Source organism: Canis lupus, chromosome 9, assembly GCF_048164855.1.
Source record: "Canis lupus baileyi chromosome 9, mCanLup2.hap1, whole genome shotgun sequence".
NCBI classification, from domain to species: domain Eukaryota; kingdom Metazoa; phylum Chordata; class Mammalia; order Carnivora; family Canidae; genus Canis; species Canis lupus.
The window spans coordinates 42,348,860-42,363,256 of record NC_132846.1 but is presented as its reverse complement, the minus strand read 5'-3'; the positions used below and the strand labels follow the sequence as shown (position 1 = coordinate 42,363,256).

Below are 14,397 nucleotides of genomic sequence, written 5' to 3'. Positions count from 1 at the left end.
GGGTGATAGTGAGTTCAAAAGTCAGTTTAGGAGTAAACTGGATTGGACTGTCAAATAGTGAAGCATTTTCCTATTTCTACAATATGTTTGGACAATATATAGGCAACACTTTTCTTGGAAATAAAATCTGATCAGGGTTACAAGACAACAGAGGAACAACGCCAGTGATTTACCAGATGCAGAAAACTACCAAGGAGGCAATATAAGCGAATCAGCAAGTTGCAAGGCTGAGTACATAGGAGATAAATGCAGTGTCTCAAGTTATTTAATGGAGCAGCCATGTGCAGCAAATAGGTAAAGGAGACAGCAGTCAAGCAAACTCAGCAGTCCAACTTAGTGGCACAAGACATGTGGAGATAGGTAGCAGAAGTGTTAAACAATCTGAACCTACTTATAATATTACAGGCATAGATTGGGCAGGACAAGATCAAGCAGGCAGATGGCATAGCACTTGGAAGGCCATGATATAGAATGGTAGGAGACCAGATAAACAGTGCTGGGGCAGTCTAAAATGCTAAAATAGCAGATGGGTATGGCTATTTGCTGATAGACAAAGTACCAGTAAGTGAAGAATGCAAATCATTCGGCAGATGCATAAAGTGGGGCAAAAAGTAGAGGCAAAAATCAAAGGCAGTTAAAGCAGTAAGACAGAACAGCAAGAAGCAATGACAGATCATCAGAAGCAGTTGTGTAGGATAAGAAAAGCTGTCATTAGCAGGGAAACAAATCACCATTCAGGAAAAGATGAAATCGAGAGTAAAGCAATCTCCTGAATTGGGTTTCTTTCATCTAGGAAACAGTCATCAATAAACTGCATATGAGAATCCACAAGAGAATAGCACACAAATGGAAACAGCAGATGAATCTGAACTCTACTGCCCAGGGATACAGAATGATCCTAGAACATTGATACATAACAATCCACAAGGAAATTAAATGGATGGGAAAAATGGGTCCAAGCATTCTTTATGATGATAAAAAAAAAAAAACAAACAAAACCAAAACACTAAAAATTATTAATCTGGAAATGATTGGCTGGGATTGAAGTCTTCGCTTACCCCTTTCTGGAGCCCACAAAATGGGAATGTTGGGAATTTCTGCAGCAGAAAAACAGAAGAGAAAAGGGATTTCTGACTCCCAGTTTGAGGAAAGCAGGTCAAATTTAGGGCTGTATGAACTGGTTCAGGGAAATAAGAACCAGCCTGAACCTTCTCCATTCCTCAGAACCAAGCAATTTCTGAGGTTTGGGAAAGGTTTAGGAAGCCCTCACCCCATCATTCCCCACAACCTCCCCTTTCACACTTACCTCCAGTGCAAACAGTTTCCAGCAAGGAGGTACTTGGGAAAACTCACTCCCATGTTTATACCATGGCAAAATTTGAGGATGGCCAACTAATGATACCTCCTGTGTAGGTCAGGTTTCTGATTCAGTGGGATCCCTGCTATTTGTGAGTGAGCAGAGGGGATAGGTTACTAGAAACTACCTACCTCTTTGAAAGTGGATGAGAAAAAAAAAGCAAGGACAGTAATACCAATAAATAAATAGTATTACTAGTAAAAACTTTGGTGATCTCATCAATTGTCATGGACAATTCCATTAAAATGCTGATAACTTAAAAAAAGTATCTCCAGCCTAGACTTCTCTTCTGAACTCCAGATGCATATGTCTAATTGCCAACTTAACACCTCCACTTGGATATCTAAAAGTAGTTCCTTCCCATGACCAAACTAAAACTGATCTTCCTCATCAAACCTACCCTTCCCACAGTCTTCTCCATTTCAGTATACGGCAACTCCATCTTTCCAACTGCCCAAGTCAAAATCCTGAGTCTTCTACTTGACAGCTTTCTTTCTCTTATTTCATCTGTTACTTCTATCTTCAAAATATATAAATAATGTGTTTCTCACTATCTTCACCTCTATCATTGGTCTAAGTCACTATCATTTTTCACCTGGATTATTTCAATAGCCTTATAAATTATTTCCCTACCAAAATATAAGTCAAATCATGTAGTGCTTCTGTTCAAACTCTCCTACACTAAATGTGGCATACAGGTTCAATATGATCCATGGCTTGCTTTCTCTCCTCGTTTACATCTTTGCTCAAATGTCACCTTATCAATAAAGCCTTCCTTAATAGCTTTTTAAAAATTACAACTCTCCTTCCTGCCTACCTATTCACCTCCCCTTCCTGCTTACCTATTCACCTCCCCTGGTTCATTTTTATCCACATCTCTAATACTATACATTTTACTTGTTTACTTACAATTGTGTAACCCACTAAAATGTATATTTCAAAAAGACAGGGACTTTTGACTTCTTTATTTATTGCTATATCCACAGCATCTTGTACAATGCCTGGCATATATACAGCAGGTGCTCAAGATATATTTGAATCTATGAAGTGTTAATTTCCTGTGGTGCATCTTGAATCTATGAAGTGTCAATTTCTTGTGGTGCATCTCCTTCCTCTGTCTTAAATTCTCAGAGCAATCTTCTGAAAGCTCACATGCTATGAGCCTTTGATTAACAAAGGAGATACTTGTATACTATAGGGTAGAAATATTCTAAAATAGGGGTTGGCAAATCATAGCCAAGGGGACAAAACCTGCTTGCTACCTGTTTTTTGCATCGCCTTCAATCTAAGAGTGATCTTTAAATTTTTTAATGATTGAAATAAAACCAAAAGAAGAATAATATCTCATGACGTGAAAATTATACGAAATCTAATTTCAGTATCCATAAATAAATTTTTATTGAGGCACAGTAAGGCTCATTCATTCATTTATATCATCTTACAGTGACTTTTGTGCCACAGGGCTGGCAGAGTAGAATAGTTATGATAGAGAGCACAGAACCCACAAGGCCTAAAGTATTTATTGTCTAGATCTCTAAAGAATAAGATTGCTGACCCCTGTCCAAAGGTATTTAATAGTTAGAAGGCCAAGAGTAATGACTAAATTTTGAGCAATGATAAACTAGAGCATTTTTGTTAATACTGTTGCTGCTGTTCCCCAAGATACACCTAGGAGGGAAGATGCATTTATATTAGGATTTGCTTTCAGTATATATAAAAGTAGCCTTCTCATTCCTCTAAATACTATTTAATACTGGTGGTGATAGTCATTTTTCTATCAACCCCACAAAAGCAGCCTCATCTTAAGGGATAGGGTACAGTATAGGTAAAGGTAAGTCTTAAAAATGGCAAAAAGGAAGGGAATGAGAAAGTAAACAGGGCCCCAAATAAAGTTCATATCAAAATATCACATAATTAACCAATACCCTATTTAATATATACCCTGTTTAACAGTTGAGGGAAATTGGCATGATGTGAATCTCTTTTGAATCTCATCAATGGTGTTATACTAAACTGATCTCCTTATAATGGGGTCTCCTAAACAACTGTAGTCTTGAATCACCACAAGCAAGAGATACATTTTAGTAAGAGTCCACTACATTTATACACTATTCTTTATACACTATACACTATTTATACACTATTCTGTATACACATTTATACACTTTACACTGTTAGAAAAAAAACCTAGCAGTTGTTTTCTCATTGGTCCAAATGCCTATATTTTATAGAGAAGTATCTTAAAAATTTGTGAAATTCTACTCGAAATCACCTCACAATCACTTGTTATCTTTCCTTACTTAAAGTTTCACCCTGAGGATTAAGACATACAAGTACATCAAATGCTACAATCAAACTTATGGAAAGGGGTGAAGAAGGTAAAGGGGGAAACACTTAAATTATCTCAATGACACCCAGCACCTTAGTGCTGTCTTTAATCTTCATAAAGAAATATAATTTATATCCTCTTACATCAATTGGTCTTTGCGGCACAATCAACTGCTGCTTTTACATTGTTATCTTTGACCTTTGTATCTTTGTGAAACTGACAACAGTTCATTTTCAAACTCTATACTTCCAACAACTTTACTCTTCTTCTCAGCACTTTTTAAAGGAAGTTGGAATCTTCCTATAAACTGTCACCTATGTGTCAGTTATTAATGACTGTCTAAAATGGTTACTCCCTTCACTGGGCATTTGTCCTCTACTCTTTTATACCAGCCATGCTCTTTTCAAGTTCCAATATGAGAAAATAATATTGGTAAACTTATTAGAATCATTCCAAATAGTTTATTTTGTTATCTGAATCCACTTCTTGACTCCCTGTCAGCTTCTTTTTGTGGTAGGCAATAATATAAAGTCACAAATATTCTACTCTTCTACAATGGTATCATTCTAAGAAGCTCAGAGGACTTGACAGGTATAAATACATTTGCTGTCATCTTTTTACATTTGTGTGAAAAGCAACAGTAAGTTCATTTTATAGATAGAGGTCTAATATAGAGAGATGAATTCACATTCTTGATTCTAGGCAATAAAGTAAGAAATATTCTTAAAACTTCATTTTTACATCTATGTCTCTAGATAAATATGTTTTGACATTTTATATTTATAAAATATTTAATGATACTGTGTTGTCATTGTCTTAATACATACTTTGTAAAACAAGTATTCTGACATGCCAGCTTTTGCCCATTTTATGAGAGTAGGCTTTTAAGGGTGAGCTGGAAAGAGGATTTCAAGATTTTATCACTGACAAATTCAAGGTAAAAATCAACATTTTGCATGCCATCTCTATTTCTTTGTCCTTTCCCACAGCTATACCATTTAGGTTCTATCCTACTTGATTTTTTTCCCTACAGGAAATTCTTTCAATATTTATTTAACCATTATTTACTTATTTTTTAAGCTAAAGCCCTACTTATAGGTAATAATAGCAAATATTATATAGCAAATACATATTTTTTAGTGTTTTACTTATGTTAATTCACATAATAAATCTAACCTATAAGGTAAGTACTCTTTTTCTATTTTACACATAAGAAAACTGAGGAAGTTAAGGAAATTGTATAAGGTCACATACTAGTAAAAAGTGGATCTAGGATTCAAACCCAAGTAGTCTGTCTTCTTAAACACTACGTTATGCTGCCTCACAAATGGTTAAGTGGGCAACAGTACTTTTCTAGTAAGAGTTCTAATTAAATATAGAATTTACCAAATTTGTAATTATTTGTATGTTTACTGATGTCATCAATCTTCATAAGATCACCCGAAAGTTGAGTACATATTCTGATACAGAGTAGGCATGCAATTAAGGAATATACTTAAGGGAATGAAGACAGTATTTTATTTTATTTTTTTAAGATTTTATTTATTTATTCATGAGAGACACAGAGAGAGAGAGAGAGAGAGAGAGGCAGAAACACAGGCAGAGGGAGACACAGGCTCCATGCAGGGAGCCCGATGTGGGACTTGATCCTGGGACTCCAGGATCACGCCCTTGGGCCAAAGGCAGGCACTAAACTGCTGAGCCACCCAAGGATCCCCAAAGACAGTATTTTACATACGGGTTCTTTGTATATGAATTTTTTTGGTTTTGCCTTATGCTCAAAATTCTAAAATTCAGATCTTGAGGAACAATGTACTTTTTCTCCTCTTTATTGTTACTATATGGAATGGAAACTTTTCAACATAATAGGTTTTTTTTGTTGTTGTTTTTGTTTTTGTCTTTTTTTCAACATGATAGTTTTAAATTCAATGTCACTTATTGCCCTAATTACTTTATCTAAATGATTGATTTTTTTTTTAATCTTTACCTTTCCCATAGTACAATTATACCAAGGAGCTTTTCTTTTTAATACATAAATAAAATAGAAGTTGAATGTCTTGGGAAAGTCTGTGTCTGGCAGAAAAAAATGAATGCAAAAAAAATACAAAAGTAAGTGGATGCAAGGGTAAAATGTAGTATTTATCCTCAAATATTAGAAGAACTATCATGTAAAAAAAGAAATTTACATTCTTTTGTACAGTGTAAAGAAGAATTAAAACCATTGGGTATAAATGATAAGGCACCACGTTTTAGTTTGTTATATTTGGATGTTCAAATAGAATTGCAAAAGCAACAAACTCTCAGGTGAAGAAGTAGTGATTGAGATGTTCAGACAAATGTTGGGAATGAGGAAAAGGGTATGCTAAGATTTTGAACATAATGGCCTTAGAATTCTCTTTAAATTCTGTAATACTGTGATTTCTCTATTTCTCATATAGTATGTAATGTCATAAAAAACACTAGGCTAACCTGAGATACACCACTGACAAATCTATGATAAGAAAATGTTTCCAAACAACAAATATAAAAACTGGAACTTGGTGTGTCACAGCAGTCTCATACCATGGTATGAGTATCTACAGCAATAATCGTGTGAATAGTCACTAGGTTTGTAGATGAAATAAAGACTTAAAAACAAAACATGTAATTAAAAAAATTCTCAAAAAGAATAGAGTTAGTCCTACTGAGGAATGTGTTGATGTGCACTGAATAAAACTGTACTTTTAGAGAGCCTTTACTGTGCGTATTGGCTGATAGTAGACAAAAATTCTGGCTTCTAAGGAATCTCAGAATAAGGACAGTTGCTGTTTTTCATCTCTACAGATGGTGCTACTCTAGATGTTCTAAGAAAGAGATTAAAATAACAGGTCTGGTTTATCCATCCTTCTATATAAAATGAATCCTCTGCTCTAGCCAGGAAGATTTTCTTATTTTTATGTTTTTCTGTATCTTAATCATATATTTCCCCTTCTTCCTTGCTTCCATTAGTAATGTCCTTCCTCCTCTTCGCTACTAATCTGAATCCTCTCTCCTTCAATTTTAGTTTTAATTCTATTTGTACAAAATTTTTGCGGATTAATTTTTAAATTAATGTTTAAATACTGGTTAGTTGTAATTAAAATTCATTTTGGCTTTCTCTCAATCTTTCTCTTTAAAGAAATCTTTTGGCTGAACGTTTCTGATACTAGGTTTATACTGTCTTCATTTGTCAAGTGACTATTTTAGGAGTACATATATTTTAGCACTCATTCAATGAAGCTCAAGGTGTCTGACAAATACTTGTTAAACTGAACAAAAACTATAAATGCTATTTTAGCAATCTGGTAGCCCATAAATATGCCTATGCTCTAAGACATACACTGCTTTTTAATGGATAATGCAAAACAATTAAAAATCCCAGCTATAAAGTGGGCTATAGAAAAGCTACCCTGAATATCATATATCTCAGCTGTTTCACATGTATCCAAAGAACTTTAAACTACAGAGGAATTACAGACTTAAAATAAACAGGTTCAGGTTGGATATCAAAAGATACTTAGTGCACCTGCACTAATAATCCATATTCCTTATATCAAAAACACTACAGAATTTCTTAATCTTGTTCCTTTGCCCCATGCCTGAAAGTAGTAGTGGGGAAATGTTGACTTACATCTTTATTTTTCAGACTATTCACAAGGTATGTTAGTAGCTAACAACAGATACCAGAAGTACAAGGGTTAGTTGCAGAAATATTTGGGGCTGCCACATCTAATTCAAAGTCATAGGTAATATCAGTTAAATGAGGTAGAAAAAGGTAAAGAAAAAAAAAGAACATTTATAAACATCTACAAAGGTGCCAGGTATTATACTAGATCGTTTACATGCATCATTGTTGCTTACTAGTTTGGATAACCTTGGCCAAATCAATTAATTGATCTGTGTCTCAGTTTCTCTATCTTTAAAGTAGATATGAAATAGTACCTGCCTTATATGGTTGTTTTGAAGACTAAATGAATCAACATATGTTTAAAAAAGCTGCCGCCACATAGTAAAGTGCTATATATAAATGTTATTTATTATAACTGGCTACACCTTTATATTCTCAATCACTGGCAACCACAACCCTAAATTAGGCATTAGATAATTTAGCAAATGAGAAATATGAAGTTGGAACAGGTTAGTTTGCCTTAATTTCATAGTTAGTGGTAGAGCTGAGATTCAAATTCAGGACTGACTCTATATTGTTCGTGTTTCCACTATGTCATATTGCATCTCAACATGTTTAAACAAAGATATGACATGGAAACATATTTCTTAAGTCCAGGCCTATTTCATAAAAATTAAAGGAAGAGCTTAAAATGGCATAAAATGTAACCTTATCTGACCATAGAAGAGTGATGTGTTTTATTCAATCCAGTTTAAAATTTTCAAGTACAAGGATTTCTAATATCCTGCTATATCAATTTCATTTTGTTGAGTTATCCTATTTATACAGATGATTTTTTAAAAATATTATTTATTTATTTATTTATGATAGTCACACACAGAGAGAGAGAGAGGCAGAGACACAGGCAGAGGGAGAAGCAGGCTCCATGCACCGGGAGCCCGACGTGGGATTCGATCCCGGGTCTCCAGGATCGTGCCCTGGGCCAAAGGCAGGCGCCAAACCGCTGCGCCACCCAGGGATCCCTATACAGATGATTTTAAGATACTCAAAATCCTAGTTCAATATAGGCTTTACCTACGTATTTTGGCTTTACCATGTGTAACAGGTATTAGGAAAAAAAATCCTAATACTATAAAATAAATATTTATAGAATTCTACAATATTAGTATATGAAAATTTTCCAAGGAAATAAACAATGTTTTCTGGAGAATATTCTATATACTTGAAAACAACTACATAATTTAAATGACCTATGCAAGTGATTAAATTTTCTTTCAAAATCAGAAATTGTTACATGTGATGTTTTTTCTATGGTTCTGCTATAATACAGTTTTTCTGATTGTCAAAATGCCCAACGTTAACTTTTAGGTAAAGCTGTTCATTGTCAGTATTTACTGATTTTCATGCATCACGAATTGAGAATCATTATAGTCAGTAACTCAGGTTAAGGAGGCCTCCTATTTCACTTATACAGTATTTTTGTTTTTGAAGCATTATAATTACGAAAGAAAAAGGGTTAATGACTGTATAAAATGACCCCTGGCATATAGTACACTCACACCTAAAATGATGAAATTTATAGATTGTGAGAAATTGATTATAAAACACATTTTACAAAATAATTTTTCTTGATTTGTTATTTCTGTGAAAAAATTTCTAATAACTTAAGTGGAACATATTTATAAAAAGGCTTAAGTAGTAATCTGTTCCTAAGAAATGTAAATATTATAGGATATAAACAGAGTATGTCTTCTAGAATTTGTAATCTTTTCCTAGAAATTCATCCTTTGTAACAAATTTTGAGTATTCTATCCCTTTCAGCAATGATCATTTTGTTAGATGTCTCTTCACTTCCATAATGAACCATAAGAATCCTTTTATTTTTTTTATTTTTTTTTCATAAGAATCCTTTTAAATAAATAATCCTTCTATCAAAATTTATAGTTTCCTAAATTTTTGCTATTCCTCCTTTTGCTTGATTATTTTGTCATGACCAATTATATCAGGATACTTTTGTTAGAAGGTATTGCTAAGAAAAATTGTTTAAAAAATTTTTAAGAGTGACATTTTGATAACAAATCAATTAGTTTGATCAATTTTGAAAGTTCAAAATTTTACACGTTATTTAAAATGAAGGATCTTTTACTTTTTTATGCTATAAGCTTATTGAGATAACATGGCAGTACACTTCATTATGGCAGAAAAATGTTTTCTCTCTGCTCCTTCTAAAATTGAGCTTTTAAGAAATGAAATCCAACGTCATTTCAGATTACTAAAGAAAAAAGGGTAAAAATAAATTTTTAAAAATTCAATAAAAATGTGAGTAACGACATTGTCAGTCAACAAACTTTTTCTGCGAAAGGTCAGATGGTAAACACTTTAGGCTTTGCAGGCTATACAATTTTGGGTTCGTCTATCTAACTGTTCTTGTAGCCACAGGTAATACATAAATGAATGACTGTAGCTGTGTTCCAATAAAACTTCATTTATGGACACTGTAATTTAAACTTCAAATAATTTTATGTGCCGCAAATATTATTTTTAATTTTTTTCATCCATTAAAAAAATACAAATCCATTCTTAGCTCACAAGACACACCACACCACTACCAAAAAGACAGGGTGGATCTGGCTAATTGGCGTTGTTTGCCGACTCCTATAACAGATTAATAATTTCTTGAGATAGGGACTGTGCCTTATTAATTTTTTAACTCCAGTACCCAGCATGTCATGGAATACATATTAAGGATTAAAGGAGTACATATATTTTAGCACTCATTCAATGAAGCTCAAGGTGTCTGACAAATACCTGACAATGTTGGGCTTCTATTTAATTTATGATAAAAATAAAATATTAGTATATAACCCTTTATTCTGGTATAGTCTAGTAATCTAAAAGTGCTAAAAATTATTTTTACCTTATAAATATCAAAGAGTTTGATGTTTTCAAATTTACCATAATGTATTATAAAACATTTCTTTGTAATTATATATACATTTTTTAATGCTTCTTGATCTTTTAGTTTCTTCTAGAATTTACATCTGAAGAGTTTTTACTTCACGTCACTTATATGTTCCTAATTTACTATTACTTTTTAGGAATAATAAGATTCTTTATGTAACAATACCTATTTTGGATGTATATTATCTTTAACTGATAATAAGACATGAAGAAATAATACTTTGTATAGCAATGAATTCATTCTTATGTTCTATAGAATTTTATAATTACTAGCATTTCATCAATGCCAACAGATTATTTAACCTTTGTCAGATCAGAGAAAATAAAATCTATTCTCTTTTAAAAATTATTTATTTTAAGTAAACTCTATGCCCAACGTGGGGCTTGAACGTGCGACCCCCAGATCAAGAGTCAAAGAAAAGCTCCTCTGAGCCAGCCAGGAACTCTGTAAAAAAATTCTGTTAAAAAAATGAAGCTTTTTACATAAAAATAAAACTCTAAAAAGTTGAAGGAAGTGGATTATTATGCTATTATATGTAAACCTTGATGGTCTTTCATATTTTGAGGCAAGGAACAGGCCAGCAGGCATGCAAATATCAGATGAGCCATATTCTAAGACTCCAAAACAGAAACAATTTCATAATTTAGGAAAATTGATTCTGATTGCCTAATTTCTATTAAAAAGAAAGAAGGAAACAGGATATACTTTACTGAATTTGCTATTCCATTGTTCTTTTTAATGGACCTGGGAAGAAACCTAAGTTTATTAAACTTTTCACTTTCTCTAGGGTTCATACCCACTGACTCTAAGTTTAGACTGCTTTATTCCATTCAATTTATCATTTCCTCCTTTTCTAACAATACACATTCCACAAATAATTATCCTTTCGTGTTTGTAGGTTAGACTAATTATTGTCGATTACTGACTGTAAAATATTAGTACCTTTATGGAGAAGTTTATTATTATTTTACCTTAATAATTAGTATTTGTATTTTCTGTAACTTGACTATTTAAAAATTTTTGCAACTCTAAATTATATGCATAGTTAAATGTAGTCTAGAAATACTTTCTCCTCTTTTTCGGTACAACTATCTAAGACAAACAGTTAAAGACAAATAACTGTATTATAACATAACCTAAATTATATTTCTGGATTCCTAGCAGACATTCAGTGTTGTATTTTGGATATTAGAAGAATGATAAGTATTTAAGTGTGTAGAATATAGGAAATCAGTAGAACTATTTTTGGTTGGCCTTATATTGCTTTTACGTTGTTTATTTTTCAAAGGCTTAACAGTCCTATGGACTTTTGCTGTAGATAATCATACCATATGTATTTATATATAAGATACAAAGTAAAGCAAACCAATTAAAAATCAAGATATTTATAATCGATAAGTCTCCTCATTCTCAAAAAAGGAGAAGATATTTAAAAAGACCTATTTATGTATATTTTTAACTCATTTAAAGAAAATACCCAAGTACAACTCTACCCAGGTAAATGCTATAGGCATATTTAAATGTAAGAATTTAAGAGCACCTCTAAGATTTTAAGGTAACTGAAAGACTTCATTTAAGAATAAAAGGCGTAATTTCTGATATAATGAAACATACAAGGTCAGGGAAAGAGACTCTTATCAACTAATGGTACTAAAAAAAGTAGATGTGATAAATAGATATTAGCATGGTAGAAATTTAAGACCTCTAACTTACATGAAGATGAGAAAGATAAAGTATGAAACTTACTACATCAAAATTTAAAAATAACAAGATTGCAAGGATTTCATGGATATACTTTAAATCTAGTATAAGACTCTTTTTGTCCGTTTGGAAGTTACATACAAAAAAAAAATATTACCAAATGTGTTCACTTAGTATTTATGTAGCAACTAATAAAAACAATTTTTAACCCTTTTTAAGTTAACTCTTGCATACAGCACTTACTAAAATGTCAGAAATAGTTCTCATTGAATCCCACAGCTACCATTATCAACAGGTCCTTTTGTTTACCTCATTTCATAGGAAACTGAGGCACAAAGGCGTTCAATCATTAGTCTGTGGTCATCTTGTTAATAAGTAGCAGAGCCAAAATTCAAAGGTTTAAATTTTGATTCTAGCATCTTGGTATTAACTTGACACATTACAGAATGCAAAAATACTTAACTTGGTGTGCTAATTATTCCCCCCAATTAAAAATTATGTTATCTGGCTATAAATGAATTCCATACTAACTTAAATTCTGGTATGAAAATAAATAACATGATAATATTAAACCATCACAGAAAAAATAGGGACATATAAAGCAAGGTCATTTACTTCAAATGCTTAACACAACGACCAAACTCCAAAAATCAATGTCTTCATGTATATAAGCAATTTTCTTACAAACAAAACACAAACACACCTCTACAGGAGATAGTTTCCCTCCAATTGTACTTTTAATAATTAGTCTCACAGTCTAAAAGAATTTAAAAATAAGCCAAAGGACCGTTTCTCCTTAAGATCCAGAAGCTAATTATGTAAGAATGACTTCATTTTTAAGCAGTTGAAGTTAACACTTTCCCAATACAACTCTATTCCGATTCTTTTAAAAGCAAACCACTTTATTTATAAATCTAATTACAAGAACATCCAAAAAAATTCTGTCACAATCTTTACATAGAAGACCAGAAAACATTTTACAATTTATTAAAAAAACTTCCCATTTTCATATACTAGAACTGTGGTGGTTTTCAAAGTTTCAAAGTATGGACTATAGGCCAGCAAGATCTGCATCACCTGGGGCCTTGTTTGACATACAAATTCTTAGGACCCACTGCAGATTTACTTAATCAGAAACTCTGTGGGTGGGGTCCAAAAATCTGTTTTAACAAGTCCTCAGTTTGTGGTGCAGCTAAAGTTTGAAGACTACTATGATAGAGTAAGAAGGACAATAAATATTTAACAAATACAGAGCAGAAATGTTTTATGTTAATTAAACAGTAGATAGAATTATGTACTGGTTTGAAAATAGAAGGGCGTATTTAACATTAAGTTGAAATTTAGCCAGCAAACACTTTTTTTGGGAGGTAAAGGAAACAATATCACAAGTGGTAAATATAAGTTTACATAGGACTCTGAGGTTTATGGCTTTCTTCAAAAAAAAAAAAAAAAAAGACTCTTTAACCTGTAGCACTGATCAGTGCCTACTCTTCATTCTCTTCCTAATTTTTCTCCTTATGCAAAGGATTAGGTGATTCTTGGTGGCTTAAGCCCAGATATTGATTCTGATGTTTTGGCTTGTTAAATTCCACATTAAAATTCACATTAGAATTATGGACTATGTAACCCTTTCTCTTCAAAAACACTGAAATCAGAAACATTTTTTTTTTTCAGAAACATTTTGAATTACATTAACAAAGTACATCAGACCAGATGCCATCTGCTATCACCTCCTTTGGCAATATGCCTGAGTTCAGCATCTATCACAGACCACTGAACAAATGCAAAATTACCTTCTGGATCAGTTCAATCTTCCTCATTTTATATATTTGTGTAAGTCCAAAGAAAAGAAGTCAAGAACATTTTTTATATAACAGCTCTTCCACAGCAAAGTTTTTACATTCTTAGAACCACAAGTCTTTTGTCCTGCCTAGCAAAATTGTAAAAATAATATAAAATACAGTAAAAAATATTAAAAATAATATGAATAGCCTACTTCTTGAATATGAGAAAGGCATATAACTATCTCACCTCTGGAGTGACATCTCGTGGTGCAAACCCTGTTCCTCCAGTTGTTAATATCAAATTAAGTTCCTTCTCATCACACCAATCTATCAGGGTTTCCTGAAAGAAAACAATGATATTGTCACATGCAGAAGAACTTACCTGCCTGTTCAATACATCCACATACCCAAAAACCTCATATACAGTGAGGAAATGAAGATTCATTTCAGCAATAAAAAAGAAAATTTTGAAGTACAATTTATGGAACAGATTTGTTATTGATCAAAACACACTGCAGTTTGGGTTATTTATTTTATGCAGTATAGAAAATGAGGAAGAGAGCATCAAATTCTGAAAAATAAATGAAATGCAGGAAATATCATAAGTTAAGAGCTTAT

At 32.5% G+C, this 14,397-nt stretch overlaps 1 protein-coding gene across 16 annotated transcripts in view; it reads right to left on the bottom strand.

The window, feature by feature from the left end:
• Positions 1-14,397, bottom strand: part of GPHN (gephyrin) — a 625,629-nt gene that overhangs the window by 307,503 nt on the left and 303,729 nt on the right. For 7 of the 16 annotated variants that reach the window (XM_072838965.1, XM_072838966.1, XM_072838969.1 and 4 more), the window contains exons 4-5: positions 14,027-14,119; positions 1,059-1,097 (exon numbers count right to left, since the gene is read on the bottom strand). In XM_072838965.1, coding sequence (XP_072695066.1) covers positions 1,059-1,097; positions 14,027-14,119 — 132 coding nt within the window. Of the gene's footprint in view, positions 1-1,058; positions 1,098-3,829; positions 3,982-14,026; positions 14,120-14,397 lie in introns of those variants that run through there. The other 9 variants (XM_072838968.1, XM_072838971.1, XM_072838973.1 and 6 more) reach the window with 3 other exon arrangements.